The 19,712-nt window shown below is 26.9% G+C and overlaps 1 protein-coding gene across 1 annotated transcript in view; it reads left to right on the forward strand.

Annotated features, from left to right (window-relative positions):
* The first annotated feature begins 488 nt into the window (after positions 1–488).
* The window catches only part of LOC129963675 (uncharacterized), a 49,900-nt gene continuing 30,676 nt past the window's right edge, over positions 489–19,712 (forward strand). The window contains exons 1-13 of the mRNA XM_056078173.1: positions 489–605; positions 3,277–3,315; positions 3,406–3,551; positions 4,986–5,117; positions 9,149–9,298; positions 10,446–10,679; positions 12,161–12,303; positions 13,816–13,922; positions 14,669–14,921; positions 15,862–16,048; positions 17,901–18,149; positions 18,517–18,729; positions 19,405–19,622. Of these exons, the coding sequence (XP_055934148.1) occupies positions 542–605; positions 3,277–3,315; positions 3,406–3,551; positions 4,986–5,117; positions 9,149–9,298; positions 10,446–10,679; positions 12,161–12,303; positions 13,816–13,922; positions 14,669–14,921; positions 15,862–16,048; positions 17,901–18,149; positions 18,517–18,729; positions 19,405–19,622 (2,135 nt within the window). The 5' untranslated portion in view covers positions 489–541. The remainder of the gene's footprint in view (positions 606–3,276; positions 3,316–3,405; positions 3,552–4,985; positions 5,118–9,148; positions 9,299–10,445; positions 10,680–12,160; positions 12,304–13,815; positions 13,923–14,668; positions 14,922–15,861; positions 16,049–17,900; positions 18,150–18,516; positions 18,730–19,404; positions 19,623–19,712) is intronic.

Here is a 19,712-nt window from a genome sequence, read left to right on the forward strand (position 1 = left end):
CATAAAGGTTAGATATTCACAATTCCCTTACATACGACGATTTAAATATACGATTGGTAAAACTTTACACAGGCTTTTCAATCAGAAATTACAGTAAAGAAAGGAAGCACTTTGCGTAGAATTATCAATCTTTTAAAATAAATCAATAAGTATGAAAGCTTATGTAATCTTCTGTTGAATCATGAAAACAATACAAAGATACTTCAGATGAGGCCAAATGTATCACTCAATCTTTGTGCAAGTTTAGCTATTTCTGCAAAACCTTAAAAAACATGTATACAGAATGAAACGGCCAGACAGCTCAGAAATTCGGTTGTTTTGACAGACGTATTGAATTTCCGAAACTTGTGAAGATTAAAATTCGGAGCTGGTTAAATCAGAGGTCACAAAACCCAGACGCTTATCTGCTTACTGGATGTTTTTTTCTTATAACTCTTGTATTAATCTTTATTATCTCTTTCTTGACCAGCAATAAAAAAGTGCACGCACCAGCGATTTACTGCATGGGAAGTTTTTAGAAGTTAAATTTCTCTTTCCTTGAATGCCATGTACTTTTAAAATGGGATATTTTGTGTTTTCTACAATACTTTTGTGTATTGCGGCAGGTAAAACGTTTTTTCCTATCAAAAATGTTTTTGGAAGTTTAACAATGCTCGTATTAATATACATATTTTAACATGAATCAGAAATAGTCAACGTTACCCTTTTGTTCTTAACAAAACTAAATAACACTAAAGTATTTGATCTCTTTTTATTTGATATTCCGAAAATTCTCTCATTTAATTCAAGTTAACAATGTCTTTCTTTTACTTATTTGAATTCTTGTAAAGATAATGTTTTAAAAGAAATCTCTAAAATTAATGTACTTCAGTACTTGTATATAAAGTACTTCAATAATGGTTTTCTTGGTTTATATATATTTTGAAATAAAAATATGTTTTAAAATAATAATTGTTTAAAATATTTTTTTGCTTCTATATGCAAATACATATAAAGATCAAAAGAAATGTCTGTGCAATACATTTATCTTAAACCTTTCATATTTATTATTGACTAAACTAATTTTAAATATTTATTTAAAATCAAATGTAACAAAATTGCATATTTCTTCCCTGTTAATTTTTCTTCCCCAAACCTGTATAAATGAATGGACTTATGATCTTGCATGTTGCTAATATCGAATCGGTGAAGAGATATACTCAGGGTAGTCAGAAATTCTTTCTCTGATAACAAAAAATTATTTTGAAAGAAACATTGAATATAATACTTAACATATTTTACTGTGAAATAGTCATGATATTAATTCAAAAGATAGCACGCCTAATGTATAAATAGGGATTTTACATTCGAATTGTTATTAAAATGGTCTCAACGGAAAAAAAAAGAAGGTACGAAGTGTTTTCTGGTACCATGAATTCAAGTCGTTCATTGCTGTTTAATGTCAATTTTGGAGTTACTTGAATGACATAGTATCTGCAACGCCAGTTGAAGTCTATCGATAATTCTAATTAGGATCACATATACTGTGTCTAGTGTGGCAGCCAAAATGTTAGGAAATACTTGGCGAAAATTGGAATACCGTCTAGATATTATTCGAGTTACCATAAAATCACTAACGTTCGTAATTTTATTAAAAATTTCATCGTCGTTTTTAAAATGAATCGAAAAATCATGTTACGATTTATAATAATTTTTTGTAATCAGACAAGAAATTTGTGATCATCCTACGTAGTATGTTTATTTTAATCTTGACCTGATTGTCAATTTCAAAAATATTAGAGATAAGCATATATATTCAATTAAAAAAATGCTTTAAAGGGACATAAAGAATTATTTTAACGTTGTTTGAATCCGTAGTCAAACTGCTGGAAAAAACTACGAATTCTAAATTTTTATTCGATTCTCCAGATCTGTTCGTCCTATTAAGTAAAATATTCTTGACTCACTAAGATTTAAATAAAAAAATAATAATAAGTTTATCACTTTTGAGACTAAAATTGATTAATTTAGGAAGTTCTGAAGATCAATATATTAGATGATTTTAAAGCATTTCAATGGCTATCTCAAGGAAATCTGCAATTTAACTATTGGTATTTGCTTGAAATCGACATTAATAAGCTTAAAATACTAATAATCAGAATTTTACCAACAGTACATTTATTGTCCCGACTAACATAAAATATAATTATTTATGCCATTAAAAGATTTTTACCAAATTTTTCACAGACAGCAAATATATGCCTAGAATTTTAAATCTTTTTTTTATCTCTTATTGAATGACCATACATAAGACGTTTATTTGCTTATTACATACCATTAGCGTTCATAGAGTCATCGGTATATAAAGGAGAAATTAAGAACTGTAAGTATTCTGTTCTTCAGGTAATAAATAAATAAATATATAAGAATTCACAGCTTCAATTAAAATTTTGATTTTGCGAAATTCGAAAAAACGTCAGAGGAATAATTTAATTTTATACTTTTAATTTTCATTTAAAATCACATTCTATATGCCAAAATATGTAACTTCACGAGACATTTCATTGAATAAATTATAATTTCCTGCATTTAAATTTAAATGAAATTAAAAAGTATTAAAACCTTTTTAATTAAATTTCTCTGGAAATATTGTTTGGTAAAAATAATTTATTTTCTGCATATTTCACTTTGAAGTTACAAGTTTAGAGTATAATTTTACTTAATTTTCCTGAATATAATTAATTTTTCAATGATTAAATATTTCATTCCAGCCTGATGAATTATTCTTAGTTTTTTATTAAAGTTGCCACATAATATACAGCTATGAAAAAAATTTTAAAAAATTGGATAGCTACGATTTTTATTTGAAATTTTGTTGCAACCAAACAAATACGAATACGTACGAATTTTATTACGACCAAAATTGAAAAGAAGAAATGAAACTGAATAGAGATTTTAAATAATTCAAATTGGAATTTCGAAAAATTTTCATAAAAAAGCGTTGTGGTCTTTAATTCTATTTATTTTTAAAATATTTTTTTAAAAAAATTCGAAGCTTTGAAGTAAATAGTGCTGATATTATAATTTCGTATGTTGTAAGAAATATTTTTTAAATAATATTCTTGATTGCCAAGGAAAATAAACTGCAGAGGTAAAAATATCTAAATAAAATATATAATTTTTAATGGATGTCTAAAAAAATAATGAACGCTAAAAAATTAATTAATAATAATAAAAAGTCTAATTATGAGTTATGAAAGTTTTGGAAAAGATATGAATAGTTTTTCATTTTTATAGGTGCCACAGCTGCGACGCAGAAAAAATTGACATATCCCCGTAAGTAGGATCTAAATTTATAAGAAACAGATTAAAAATTTCATACCAATTGTACAGATTCTAAATTATAAAACCACTAACCTTTTTCAGAATTTCTGGTTGGAAAGACCCATCTTTACCATGTTACCATCACTACTACTGCGGGTGTCCCTGGAATGCGCCCTCAAGTATCGAAATCTGTCTTAACGGGTGAACTGAAAATATATGCCAAGACTAAGATAGATCTTATATTATCGGTAAGAATTTCTTATTTGAATATAGTATGAAAGCATACATTTTTAAATGCAAAGATAAATATATATTAAGATTTGTACATTTATTTATAAAAATGGCTTCTCATTAATATATTTGAAAACTTATAATCTGGAACACACACAGAATAAAACGTAAAAAAATAAAGCAAATTTAATCAATATATTGAATTTTTACTGTGAATTAAGTAATTAGTATTTAAAACAAAAATTAAATTTCAGTGAAGTTACTTAACAAAAAAACGATATTAATTTTATAGATATGCTCAGATTTGCAATAAGTTTATAAAATGTGATTAATTTCTGAGTACTAATATAATTTTTACATAAATTAACTCAAACTACATTTAAATTGTTAATAATACGTTAATCAAATATCTGTAATGTAGATTTTTCTTATTATTAGGATTTATTGCCGTTCTGCTGGTTTTTGTCATCATAAATCGTACTTTTCATTTAATTAATTGCTTAAGTGAATATCTAAACAAAATTTTCATAACTTCAGGACAACAGAATTTCAGTTCAATACATCATTTATTTGCTTGCTATTTTAATTTCTAGATTGCATTCGGATGAGAGCAAATTATAACACAGAAAAAAAAGAAAAATATGTAAATATATTTTTCATTGCCTTGTTAAGAATATCTGGAAAAAGAAAATCTAATTGAAAAAGTTTATTTCATAATTGAAGAATTTAATACTATGTTTTTCTAAATATTTAGTTTTTAATAACTTTTATTAACATTTTGCATGGTATAAATTAATGAAGTTCGATTTCTATATTTTACTCCACAATTTTTAATAAAATATCATGTATTTCATGTTTATTAATATAACAAGGAATATCAGTATGCTGAATCCCTTTAAAAATATCATTTTAGAAACAAATTACTATTACAAAATGTTTCAATATTACATCATTCAACAAATAGGGTTTTCAAAAAAAAAAAAAATCATGTCTCAATTTTTCTCATTATATTTTCAATTGAAAAATATTTCAACACTTCAAAACTATTATTTTTTTTGCGGGGAAAAGAGAATATAGAATTAAAATATTCATTTGAAAAACTCTAAATGATATAAAGTCATTTATTATACGTAGAGAACAATTAAATATAGATAAATAAATTAAAACATCAAAAATATGTCAATCAGTTTTAAAGATGGATATGTATTCTTTCACTAATTTTAAAAATCTAAGAAATTTCTTTTAAAATAAAAGTAAAAATCTAAACCTATTATATTTGAAGAAACTACAAAACATTCTAATATTTAATCCTATTCATTCTTGCATCTCATTTTGAAATTACTTTGCATTACCAATGATTAAATTACCATTATTACTAATAATAGAATTCCTTCTATCATATTTTTTGCTGATAGTTAAATAAAGAATAGATGTTTCTTTTTTCCTGTTAGGTGGATAACGTTAAAGTGAGTGCATCAGAACCAAGCCTGAGTAGCAACGATGCTCATGTTACTATGAAAAAAAGTAGAAACTTAGAAGAACATTTGAAATTGCCGTTCAAATGCCGATATGAAAATGGAAAGGTAATATGATTCAAAGTGTATAATAATTTCATTTCCTAAAAGTGGGAAAATCCATTATCGCACATGAGAATCAAGTTATGATTAGAAGCAAAAACTGTATGTTCTCATCAAAATTTGAAATATTTCTTTCAAATCTTATTTTTCTGAAACTTAGAAATGCCAATTTAATAAAACCTTCTAAATAAATAATATTGAAATCTATGTGTAACTAATTTCAGTATGTGTAATTAAGTTAGAATTCGAATAAAAACTAGGTTTATTTTCCATTGATGCTAAGAGTAACATTTTTTGCACCATTAAAAGTAAGATATTTCAGCCACTAAAATCACTTTCCTCATCTAAATTGATCATTCATATAATTAATGTCAATTAAGAGACATTAATTTCTTTTTAGAATTAACTTATGATTCTTCGATTCTGCTTTCAGGAGCTTACTGTTAAATTAACATGTGCTCCGTATTTAAAAAGAACTTTTAAAAAGAACTAAAGAAAAGTTTTTTTTCAGTATTTAAACTAAATTTCCAATATACTAATTTTTAAAAAATAACTTTTATCTTTAAATGAAGAATCTCGTGGTATAGGTTTCATTATAAGTTATAAAAATAACGAGTTTAGTTGATTAACTAAATTTACTTTTTGGGAATTTTTTAACAAAATTCTTATATTTTTTAAATCAGTTGTATTTTGTATTTGAAATTCCAATTTGAATGATCTGAATGTTTTCATTTATCAATAATCTATTATCCGTTGAAGATCTCTTTGATAATTTTTATATTAAAATAGTTATTTTCATATTATTTTATACTGATTAATATATGAAATGTAATGAGATTATTGAATGCTTTTTTAATTTTCAAATCATTACATCTATTCTTTATCAAATATTATAGATATATTTCATTAAATAGATTTAATTGAATAATATAAAGATTAGAAACGAAGCCCGTAGTGTTTCAATGCTTTTTGATAGCACGACATTCGCCTTTCTTTCAGAAGCCTCTGTTTTAAATTACGTAAAGAGCAGATGAACAATAGGAATCATTTTAAAAATATATATAAAAAAACGTATAATGTTTTATGAAGTTCTCATTTTTTAGAAAACACTGCAAATAGTTATTATGCTATTTGAAAATTTGGTTTTTCATTTTAATAATTCATTTAATATTCTTTTCTAATCGTAATATGTAATATATATATATATATATATATATATATATATATATATATATATATATATATATACAGTAGACTCCCGATTATCCGCGGTGCGGGTTATCCGCGCCTGCCGCACAAAGTATTTTTTTTTTTTTTTGACTGATTTTTTCAAAAGGGTGCAGTTTTACAGTTATGCTTTTGTAATTACGTAATACATTACAGTATTAAAACAGTACACATGTATTAATTTTTCTGTGTATCCTTGACGCCTCTCGTAAATACAAAGCACTTTTCTGTTTTCATTAACAAAATGGATTTTAAGTTAGTTTTGAGTGATATACTAAAATATGAAGCGTTAGTTAAACATTTCCTGCTGTTTATTTTACGTTTTATTGTACATAAATCGATTTTTCAAAGTTGGAATGACTGTTTTCTTTTTTGCTATACCCGTTTTTAGCTTTTTTCAGATTATCCGCGATTTTTGTTATCCGCGGCGGTCGCGCCACCCAATTCCGCGGATAATCGGGAGTGTACTGTATATATATATATATATATATATATATATATATATATATATATAAATAAAACAAGAAATAAGTTACCCACTTCAGAGGGTTTAAAATGCGTTCTATTAGTCCAAATAAAATTCTTAACTACAGATTATCCGAATGATGCGCTTTAAATTTATTAATTAAAAAAAATTAGTACAAACGTTTACCAATAGATGCCGCTGTAATACAAACGGCATTTATTTGCATATATTGAAAATGTGAAACATAATTTGCGTTACAGAGCATGTCTATTACCATTTTTCTTTGGATAAAAAGAAAGCGGATTCTGCGCGAACATTAGTTTCTTCACTGTTTGTCATGCCTACGTTGCAAGAAAAAGCGTTACTGGTGAAATTGTTTTACCAGAACCAACGAAACTCCGTTGCAGCTCTAAAGGAATTTCGTCGTATGAAGCAGATACGAAGAGGTCCAATATCTCCAGGTGCCCTACGCAAGATGATGCAGAAATTTTAAAAAACTGTGCAACGTTGCATTCTTCCAAGTAGAGGACAAAAAATAATTCCGTCTTCCAGCGTCGAAAATGCTGCGACCGCGCTCATCGAAGCCAGCAGTCAGTCGCCACATAATAGCGTGAATTTGCCAGTTGGTTCCTGTGTTCTGGATATGCCGTATTCAACTGTACAAAAAATCGTACGGCAGATTTTGCAATTTTATCCATACAAAATCTAGTCCGTGCACCTGTTGCAGGACGGGGATTTGGAGGTCCGTAAAACTTTTGCATTTCAGTTACTTGCTCGAATGGTGGTTGACACAACTTGACCATGGAACATTCTGTAGAGTGATGATGCTCACTTTTGTCTCAATGGACAAGTTAATAACCACAACTGTCGAATTTGGGCAGAGGAAAACTCTCACGTTATGAAAGAACAATCCTTGCATCTTGAAAAAGTGACAGTATAGTCTGATTTTATAGCTACCTTTATCATTGGACCGCATTTCTTTGAAGAGATAACTTCAAATGGAATCCAAACCTGTTCCGTCACACTGCAACGGTACCATGATATTCTGAGGGATTTTGTAATCCCAACTCTTCTATAGCGTGGATGCCTTCAAGACATCATTTTCATGTAGGATTTGCACCACTTCATATTGATAGTCGTGTAAAGCGATTGTTAATACAGCATTTCACAGAAACACGAGTTATCAACCATCGTTTCCCAACAGCATGGTCTCCTCGCTCACCAGATTTCACCCCTTGCGACTTTTGGTTGTGGGATTATTTAAACGACAATATCTACCGTCAAAGGCCATTATCTTTACCAGATCTGAAGTGCAACATTCGTCGCCATATTCTTAATATTCCGTCAGACTCACTTCGGTCATTTATGGAAAATATGGTTCTCCGATTAGAGATTGTTGAAAATGAAGAAGGACATATTGAGCAATTTTAATTATACTTTATTTAACAATTATAAATCATATTAAATGGTTTTATGTGTATTACAACACCGCCTAATGGTGAATTTTAGTACTAATTTTTTATTTAATAAATGTAAAGCGCATCATCTCAATAATTTGTAGTTAAAATTTTACCTCATTTGGATCAATAGAACGAATTTTAGAGCCCTCTGAAGTGGGTAACTTATTTCTTGCTAACCCTGTACATATATATATAGAGAGAAAGATATAGATATATAAAAGCAACCATTTTTTACCTAGCTAATGCAAAAATTAATAATAAAAATTCAATTGAATTTTTTTTCCTAGAATAACGTGTTTTATGCGGTATTAAATAATGAAACCGATGTTTTGTTTCACATCTTTGCTGATAAAAATTAATGCCTTCAAGAAGAGTTATCTTAACATGGATTTTTTTTTCTGGAAAATTTAATAGAACCCCCCCCCGCACACCCCCCCACACCCACACCCACACTCACACACACACACACACACACACACACACACACACACACACACACACACACACACACACACACACACACACACACACACACACACATATATATATATATGAGCGATAATTTCAAATTTAGCTCAAAATATCTATTATTACGAATCAATACAATTTAACGGCATTATTTTTAGATTGAATATAATACAACTTTACATTTAATTAGTATATATTCCACTAAATATAGTACATATTAGCTTTTTAATTTCTAAAAAGTACATAAAAAATGCTTATATCTGATTTATATTTATATTATTCAGAAATCTATTTCTGCAGAAGTGTCTATCAAAAATTCTAAAACAATTTGAAAAATCTATATTTTATGCACTTTTTAAATATAAAATCTTTCTATTTGTACTCTTGTAATAAATTCATACTTTGATAATATTTAGATAAAGAGTTTCACGCTTGATCCTAAAGATACGTTAGAGTCTCAAAAAATCAAACGGACCATCTTGAGGAACTTGGAGTTAGATCTTGATAAGAAAGTTTTGAGACCACCATTAGAAGGAGAGTGGCCAGCGACATATAATATCACAAGAGTAAGTATTCGTGAATTGTATTAATTAACTTTATTTTCCCATTCAAAACATTAACTATTATTAATTTTTTTAACTTAAATTTCACTTATTACATGTAGAAAAGAAAGAAAGCAATTCTCATGTTTTCTTTCAGCCCTTCAATGATATAAAATGCGTCTATACAAAATTTCAACGCTCAGTTTTGAGAAGAAAATTTCGAGATAAAAAATATGAAATATAAATAAATTTCTTATTCGTGGTGAGCAGAAGAAACACAAGAATTGCTCAGAAATTTTAATGATCAGACAAAGCAAGAAAACAGATAAGAAAGATGATAGGGAATTTATTTAGCACGATTTGGAAAATCATAATAAATTAAAAAATAATTAAAACTGCTCATGGAAAGCCTTCACATTATACACAGCCACTAAATAATTTATTTTAATCTACAGAATAACAATATGTGAGTACCGTTTAAAAATATTGGGAAATTCACTTTTAAAGTTTTTTGAGGAAAAAGTCTTTTTCTAAAAACTTCTGGAGAAATATTTAGTTTCTTATAACTTCAACAAACAAATTATTTACAATTTAATGAACAATGTCTAGAAAAAGAATGTTTCGTAAATTTATATAATAAAATTATGAAAATGCATATATTCATAACACATTGACTTCAAAAATTAATATCAATATGAAAGATGCAAAATTAGTTCAAAGAAATTATATCCATTTCTTTTCCCTTCTTTTTTAATTTTTGGGCTAATGAAAAGTCTCATATGAGTGATAAAAAAAACTATTTTAGACTTCCTTTATGTAGATTATATATATTAAATGGGCGTTATTATCACATATAATTTGTTTTCACTTTCACTCCTTCTACATCATAACATAAAAAATGAAATGTTTTTGATGAGCATTCCTAAAAAAATAGTAATAAAAGATAATTTGTCATAAAAATGTATAAAATTTCACACTAGATTTTTAAATAATTTTTTTGAAATTGTTCGTTTTAGAAGAAACTACAGTTTTTCATACTCTATAATTAAATCTTCTACGAAAGAATATAAAATTTATTTGATATCATAATTTAATGTTTAATAGTAGCTATACTCTTTGGAAATATTTAGATTAAAGTCATAACATAGGCTGAATATTATTTGTTTTTCAGAGATCTCTAGTCGGTAATTATAGTTCTCACTATGTCATAACATCTAGTCCTTACGATGAATTTCCAAAGGAAGTCAATGTTTTCAACATCAGTAGAACAGACAATTATGAAGTCATTCCTTATGCTGCATACAACGTGCATCACAACTTTGAAGCGCAAGGATGTCCAGAAGTCTGCAAAGAAATGCAGAAAGAAAATAAATTTGGGGCTGGTTGTCCACTTGGTTATGAAACGGTAAAAAATTTTTATACTCTAAAGAAACTTAAATGAATTTGGTTTATTTTTATTATATTAATGTCCCAATTGAAAGCAACACTAGAATTATTTTTTGCTTAAATGAATGAGTTTTTCAGACAAAATCATGACAGAAAAAAATTAATTTTATGAGAAATAATTACATCTTCAAATAGCTACATTTATTTAATTGGGATTATTAAATTATCAGAACAATTAAACGTTTCCGTTCTTCAGGTCAACGACGTCCATCTTTCGTATCAAGTGAAATCCCTTGGTAAAATTTATGGAATTAACACGCTATAAAATATATTGATATGGCGCGCTGTATCATCTTATTTAGAGTTAAAATTAAAGTATTTCAACAAGATGGAAAAGGTTCTATTTATTACAAAAGCCATAATGCGTAAAAACTAGTGACTTTATTGCATATAATTTCTTTTGCCTTATGAAATTTCGTATAATTCAGAATATAAATGCTTCAGATATATTAAAAACTTTTAAACTAAGTGCGTTATTCAATTTTTTTTTCAAATTTTAGAAACATTAAAATGTTTCGGTGCTCTAAAAGTTTCTTTTTTTCCCTCTTGATTTTTAATTATTATCATATAAATATGTGTTTTAAATATAACAATATATTCTTTTCTAATTTCATTTAAAATTTGACTTTCTGGAAATACGTTTATGCTAATGTAAAGAATCTTTATTAGATTTTTGTGATTTTCTGAACAGAAATCGACTACATTCTCAAATTTATTTTAATGTAGAATAGGAATCCTTATTATAAATTTTATATAATTTTCCCAAATATTAAGATTAGGAAGAATTTTAAATGCTTTAGAATCATTAGGCAAAAAATATATTTTTGAGAAAACTGTTTATTTAAAAATATACTAAACCCTCTGAATCCGTAAACTATTCATTTTAATAAATTATACATGCTTTAATATAATTTTATATGCAAATAAGCAAATGTCTTGGAGATAAAATATTAAAAAAAGAAAATCTCATATTTTGGTCCTTTATTTGCTAATTTCAATACCCATGAAAATTTTAATTCTTTCTTAAGAAATTATTTGTGAATTTTTTTACAATTACAAGATTAGATTCCATCTTAAGTTCTATTTATTATTGATTGTCTTTACCGAGTTCAATTAATTCGAATAATTTGCCACTATTCATTCGAATTATTTATTTGAAAAATTAGAAAAGAATGTATTTTCCGTAATGTTTTTTATACACAATGGAAGATTTAATGAATCACTATTGTTATGACGATTTTCATTGGAATTCTAAAAATCCGTTCCTTAAAAAACCGTTCCATTTGGAAAAGTTAAGTTTGGAATAGCTACTGTGCAACATGAGGCATATTGTTCGAGTAGAATATGCTCTCTGAAAAAAAGATGCTTATGTATAATATACGTATGATTGAGTTGAGACAATTTAGTAAAAATCTTAATTTTGAATTTTAACATTTTCAGCATCAGTCCATTTTGAAAAGATCCTTTGTACAGCATCATAATTTAAAATATGTTCAACAAGGACCTTTGATCATTGATAGTGTTGTAACCAAAGAAACACATGTTGCTGATGTATATGATCAACAAATGCAAGTCACTATAAAGTAAGTAAAATTTACTTATCATACTTTTTTATTCAATAAATAATTGAATTTTCCCACTATAATACTACAGCTTAGTATTATACAATAAATAATAATTCACTTAAATATGGAGACTTATATAATTCTATTAATATTTGAATTGGAATAACAATAAATGTTCCTGAAATTAAATAGAGCATCTAACATACAAGCAAAAAATTAATTTTACTCCAAAGATATTATTGTTAAAAAGCATGGATTTGCATTAAGCAATTAAACACTTAATTCTCTGAACCCCATTAAAATAAACCATATTATTGATGACCTTCAAATGGAAATCTAAACAGAAAATATGTGATTTTTTCCCCCTGCAAATTGTTAAAAAGAATAAAAGTACATAATCATAAAAAAAGGGCAATCTGAATATTAAAATATACGTAATGTCATATTTATTTTCTTCGTAAATAATGAATGAATTCTGTACATTCATTTAGGATTCTATTGATGTCTATATTAAAAATAAAGGTTTAATCATTATCAAATTCAGGCATTAAAAGCATCTGCGCATTAGAAAAATATTGCTTGTGTTAAAAATTGCAAAATTTGTTTTAAGAACGAGCTTTAAGTCTTAAATCAAGTGCTTAAATTTGGTGTCAATCTGTAGCTAAAAATCATTCATTCACTGTATATAATGCAAAGGAAATAAATATTTAATTATATTAGCTATTACACTTTTTACTTAATAATTTAAATTTAACTTTTCCGTTAGATTTTTTTTTATATACGTTTAACTTTTTTTTCCAACCAGCTTTTCAACATAAGCTAATATCGTGAATTTTTTCTGAAAGCCGAAATGTTGTACATTTCGTATTTAACATGTATTAAAAAATAGTATTACAAATCATTAATTAAAACTAAGAATACGAATAGTCTAATAAAGATATAACAATACACATCATTTTTCCCAACGAAAGGCCTCTGGATTCCTGATATCCCTTCGAACTTCAACATCATTTTTTGGCAACTGTTTATATTTGGGATATTAATTTCCAAAGCAGAGAAAGTTTCTTATTTTACCTATTTTAGGGTATTAAATTATTCTGAAAGAAGAAAATTCTTTTATTTGCACACATTTCTTCAATAAATATAAAAATAAAATTTTATTTCCACCAATATCATATTTAATGATACGAAAATTTTTCTTTTCTTACTTCACTTTTAAATTTGATTTACAAATATATCTTTAAAAAAATATCATTATTATTTTTACATTAAAAGTGACATTTTTGTCGTGAAATTAAATTATAGTTTTTTGATGCAAAAGTGTAATCTAATAACGTTAATATTGATGCGAAAACAGACTGGTCTGCATGATTGTTCAAGGAGAAATATTTCTGTAAAAGATTATATATAAAGATTTCATATTAACTGTAAAAGATAATGTTTAAATCTTCGAATTATTGTTACGGTATGCTTAACTGATCAATATTTGAAAAATGCATTTGAATGATATTTGATATTGTTTTATTTTAGCACGGAGCTCATATTTAAAGTGGCAACTCTGGAAAAAATTGCAGAGCGTCGGGGTCAATACAATTTTGCAAATCTGGATGATTTCTCAAATGAAATAAACGAAGAAGGTGATATGTTTTTTTTACATTTGAATTTCAAAAGTAATAATAAAAGTTAAAAATTTTTTTTCAAAAAAAATATTTTTATTAGACATGGAAGTATTTCTATTAATATAATAAACTATTGTTTTCTACTTAAACCTAATAGATAGAATTTTTATTACGAATATAAAGTAATAGTTTTTAATCAACAATAAACTCGACTTTAAAATTTTAATAATTTGCGACACTTTAGATTATTCTGATTTCAAATAAGCCTCTTTGAAATTATATCTGTCTCTGCATGAATAAGGAAACTCAAAATTACAATAAGTATAATGGTCGGAATTCGGCATATGATATTTAAATCATAGATATAAATGTGTATCGTATTTTGCAGCAAGTGTGATTAAGGATGGAATATCTACGTATTCGAATGTTTGTAATAACTATAATCCACAAACGGTCATATACGATAAACATATGGCTCTTACATCTAAGTAGCAGGTGATCTGCTAATCGTATATATTTATTATCATTATAATTTTAATATGCCTTTTTTTTTCTTATAAAAAGATTTTTGCTTCAGTATTAAATTACTCATTTTTTTATCATCTTTTATAACACAAATTTATACTTTGGTATAAAGTAACATTTAAATGTATTAGCAAAAAAGTATTGTTACGATCGTTAAAAGATAGCCTTTAATTTACTTTGCTTTAGTATCAGTAACTACACTGTCTTAATGAAACATGTATTTTTTTTATATTTTACAGGAATAGCAAAACTTTGCAGACATTCGAACAAAACTGAACCTGTATCGGCCATTCAAAAGCTTCTTCATGACGTGGCTGAAATTGTAGTGAAGGCTGATCTCAGTAATAAGACGTCTGATTTGTTAGGAGAGAAAGTTTTCCTTCTTCGCAAAGCCTTGATATCATTGAAGCAGATAGATCTAAGGCATATAGAAGAATCTATAGTTAGTTATCACAAATTACCTAAAGCAACTGAAATCGACCAAGTTAAGAGGTGCAAAAATGATAGTATTTTTAATTTAGTAGCATTAATCATTTATAGAGTAAAATTCATGATAATGACTTCTTATTTATGTATGATATCTGTAGTTAATTTTTGAAACTTGAATGCTTCCATAATACATTTTATACCACATCGAAACAGAAATAATTGAATTAATCAATTTTTATTTTCTTTTTGCTTTGCTTTAAATTTTCTCCCAATTTTGACTTGAAAATTTCTTTTAATATCTAATGGATGAAAAGTTTTATTTGAGTCTCAGGAAAAATGTGAAAGAATTTTAACATTTATGATCCTATAAAATATTTATTACATATTCCATAATACCTTGATGAATATTTTCATTTATTTAATAAATATTTTCCCATGGATTTTTAAAGTTTTATACGTTTTATAAAATAAAAGTAATAATAAATAAATATGTTTTATAAAAGATTGCAAATTAAATGCGAAGAATAAAATGGAATCGCAAAGAAAGAGGTGAATGAACTTAAAAATTATATATATATATATATATATATATATATATATATATATATATATATATTAAAAAATCTTTAATTAGAACGATTAATTAGATTTAATTAGAATGTTTAGATCTCCCTCAATTGAAAAATATTATGTGAGGTATAATATAATATATAAAATCCATTATTGAGTATTATAAGAAATTTCGAAGATGCTGTAAACGAGAAATTTATGAAAAACTACGTAATACCGATTACTGTAAAAGAGATATTTATTGGTGTTCTATATAAAAATGATAGGAAGGATTTTATTTCTTCTTTTTTTTTCAAACATACATTCAAGGGTATCTATTTATTCCTAACACCATTTAGAAAATTTAGATAAATACGTTTTGTGCAGCAATGAACATTTTTAATTAAACTTTAGAAAAAGTAATTATTTTCAGTAAAACATATGATTTTTACAGACAAATCTGGTTAGATATACTGCCAGTGATCGGAACAGTTGATTCCGTCTCTTTTATTACCAACATTATTCAAGAAAACGTCAACAAGCCGGATAAGGGAATATCTTTGTGGGAAGCAGCTTCTGTATTGTCAGCATTACCCGTCAACCTCATTCACATCACAGATCGGACGATACTAGATCTCAGCGTAAGTAGTTTTCGCTTTTTATCTGATTTAAGAAAATTCAATTTTTGCGTAGTATGCAGTTCTAAGATAACTTGTTCTGATGTTGAGAGTTTCACATAGTCAAAAATTTAAAACAATAATCAAAAATTATTTTTTATTTCTGTATGTAAGTGCGCAGGAAATGCATCAATTTATAAATAAACATCTGCATAAATTTCCTGTTATGTACTCATTTTAGTAACAAATTTATTGATAACCACATAATTAAATAAAAAGACCACAGAAAATGAAAACTAACTGCGGCCACCAGCTGTTCTCTTCTCATATTAATAACAATAGTTTAGTGATGTCAGACAATTTTGAAGCCATGTTTTTATTGGTGTGATAAGACCTTATCATATATAAAGGGTATTTTAAATTATACTGGCATGATAAATACCAGCATTCTTATTGGTTAGTTAGGAACGCAAAGAGTAGAAAATAATTGGCGAATAAAATTGACAAAATCGTTCTATTTGTTGAAACTGGAGACATTCCCCGTGTTTTTGTTCGGTATATCACTAAAAAAAAAAATTGAAGGCCCTAGGGGGTAGATGACCATTTACGACTTGCTTAAACGTCACGAGCTCACAAAAGAAATAAAATTTGCCGAAATAGGCAAAGTGATAGGAGCTAAGGAATTCTGCTGCAGAATTTTTTTTTTCTCAAAGAAAACATACGTATACCCGTCGGCCGAAGACTCTTCGTGTGTGTGCTACCTGGCTCACGTATAAATCTGTCGTGGTCACAAAGTCCTTCATGTTGTGAGTAATACCACTGGGGGTACTGGATCAGGGCTGAATGAATGATGATGTGGACTAATGAATGAAATGCACGAATGAAGTCCGCTCGTAAAAAGAGTTGTGACGTGTGTGTAGCTAAGTTGTACTCTTGGCCGTTGATGGCGCTACTGTAAAACAAGAGATGAGCCCTTGGCCTAAAATCACTTAATCTTAAAGTCAGTCTATGACAAGTGCCTTTAGAAACAACAACGACAGTGCTTTCTAAGATGTCTTAAAAAACGGGGAAAATAGGCGACCATTGGTGACATATCTTAGGGTCATCAAATTGCATATAAAATAAAAATTGCTAAATTCGATCAGTGGTTGGGGTTAAGAGACTGGGCCTTTAATTTTTCCTAATTATTTTAACGATAAAAAAATAAGTATCAGATAGTTAATATGCATCATCTTTTCTTTTTCATGTATAGTAAAAAAAAAAAATCTGAGTTAATAAGTTTTTATGAAAAAAACAATTTTTTTTTTTTTTTTTTTTTTTTCGAAACGCAGGTGGTTGAAATTTATATGCTTGCATCTATAAAACAAATTAATAAATGTATAATTAATGTCAGTTAATTTGATAAAATTAAGACTTTTAAGGGTTTTTTTATTGAACTAAAATTATTTTAACTATGCCATCATGGCATTATCAGAGATGATATTTATTTATAAAATTAATAAAGGATTTGGCTATTCTCACTCCCACAAAGACATAATATATAATAAAAATGTAATATACTTCATCTTTTAAGATTTTTTATGAATTATATACATGTAAATTAAAGACTTTAAAGCGTATAAGTAATAAAAAAAATTATGAGCTAATAGTAGGGATCAAAGAAAATGAATCATTTGCAGTTTTAAGATATATTACTATAAGTATGAATTTGTGAAAAAATTGGTTTGGAAAGATGATCATTTTGATCAATTTATTTCTGGAAAGCATAATTAAATCATACTTTTTGTTATTGAGCTAACCTGTAAGTGACACGATTAGCATACAGACATTTATGAGATGGTATGTCAAAATTTCAAATGATCGTTTTTCTTTGCAGAGACTTTTGGAACTTGTAAGTGAGAGAGATGAGCCAGGCTATATGGTATTTTACTCTGCTTCGTACCTCACAGTGGCTCGTACGATTTATAAAGCCTGTTCTATGAAAAGTGTAATCGCAGAAGTCGAAGAACCTCCCAAGAAAACGGTTATTGATGAAATTAACTTAATCTTGCAACGTCTTACAGTTCAGAAACACAGAGAACCACAAATCAAATGTCCGAAAGCAGTAGTTAACAGGTTCATTGATGTAAGTATATTTTAAGTTATGCACACAGGAGAGGAATTTTTCAGAATGAAAATTCAATAATTTTTATAACTGATGTTATAAACTGATAAAATAATAAATATGAATAGATAATACATCGAAGAAATTTTTTTCTGCATCTTATTCTTCAACAGTGTTTTAAAACTTTTTTTTTTTTTTTTTGGAAATCAAAATAATTTTAGGAATTAACTTGATCAGAGAATTTTAATGTAACTCATTTATCACTTTGTATACAATTTTTAAATTCTTACATATTTTTTTTAAACTACAAAAATATCTTCCAAATTTTAATTTATTGATAATTTTTGTATAATGTTTTTTAAATTATAAATTATGACTTTCATTATAGGATGTAGTGAGCAAACTGAGTGACACTGACGACAATTCCAAGAGGGTTATTTACATTGAAACCTTAGCTAGAACTGGTCTTTATGAGGTTTTCCCTTACTTGTTGCCACATCTGTATGGAAAATTATCGGGTTTCTCAGAGAGTTATTCAGATTTTCTAAAAGTTGTTACAATCAAATCTCTCCATAATTTAGTTGAAGCACATCCTCTAGATGTAAGTATAATTCATTATAAAACAAATTCTAGTTTTAAAATTCAGAAAAATAATAATTTAATGCTAGAACGTGCACAACATTCTATTTATCTGAATGAATAAAAATGAATATTCTCATATACAACCAAAAAGAATTCAATATAAAAATTGGTATTTACGTTAATATTAAAGTGAACGATAATTTTAAAGAAAATGCCTTATTCTTTATAAAATAAATTAGCTTTTTAATAAAATACATTAGTTTATTTCTGTTTCTAAGTGTGTCTTCAATTAATATAGGTTCACTAAAATTATCTTTTCACTTATAAAATGTGTTCTTAAAAAATTCTTCTTAATGTCTTATTTCTTCTTTCATTTATTGCTTGCTTAAATTAAATTAAATTAACTTTTGCATCAAAACTTTTGACACAACCATCACAAATAATCAAGATTTTTCCAGACATGGTTAAAAATAAGGTATTAAAAGGCTTCTCTACAATATTGACTTTTATCATGTTTTAGAATTTAAAAATTATAAAAAATAATTGCTTTTTGAATCTTATTTTGATACATTCTTGAGTATGTTTCACATGACAGCATATTACTTTTGTAGCTGAAAAGTGATATAGAAAGTTGATTTTATATTTATTTATCATTTGTATCATGTTATATATTATCATAATAAATATCGTTTAGGTGCAACATCTTGTATTGCCCATATACTTAAACAGAACTGAGTCTTCCAAGGTTAGAATGACCGCTTTTTCTGTCTTCATTAAAACCAATCCCTCTCTCGGAATTTTGCAACAAATTGCGCAAAAAACTTGGGAAGAAACGAGTCTTGAAGTAGGCAGTTTCGTCTCATCAACACTGGATCACTATGCAAATTCTTCACTGCCGTGCCACCAGCTAATGTAAGTCTGACTTATGTCTATTCTGCCCGTAGTTTGCAAAATGTTAAGATTCTATTTACTAATCACAAGAAAGAATCTTATTGAAAATCC

Source organism: Argiope bruennichi, chromosome 3, assembly GCF_947563725.1.
Source record: "Argiope bruennichi chromosome 3, qqArgBrue1.1, whole genome shotgun sequence".
Lineage (NCBI taxonomy): Eukaryota > Metazoa > Arthropoda > Arachnida > Araneae > Araneidae > Argiope > Argiope bruennichi.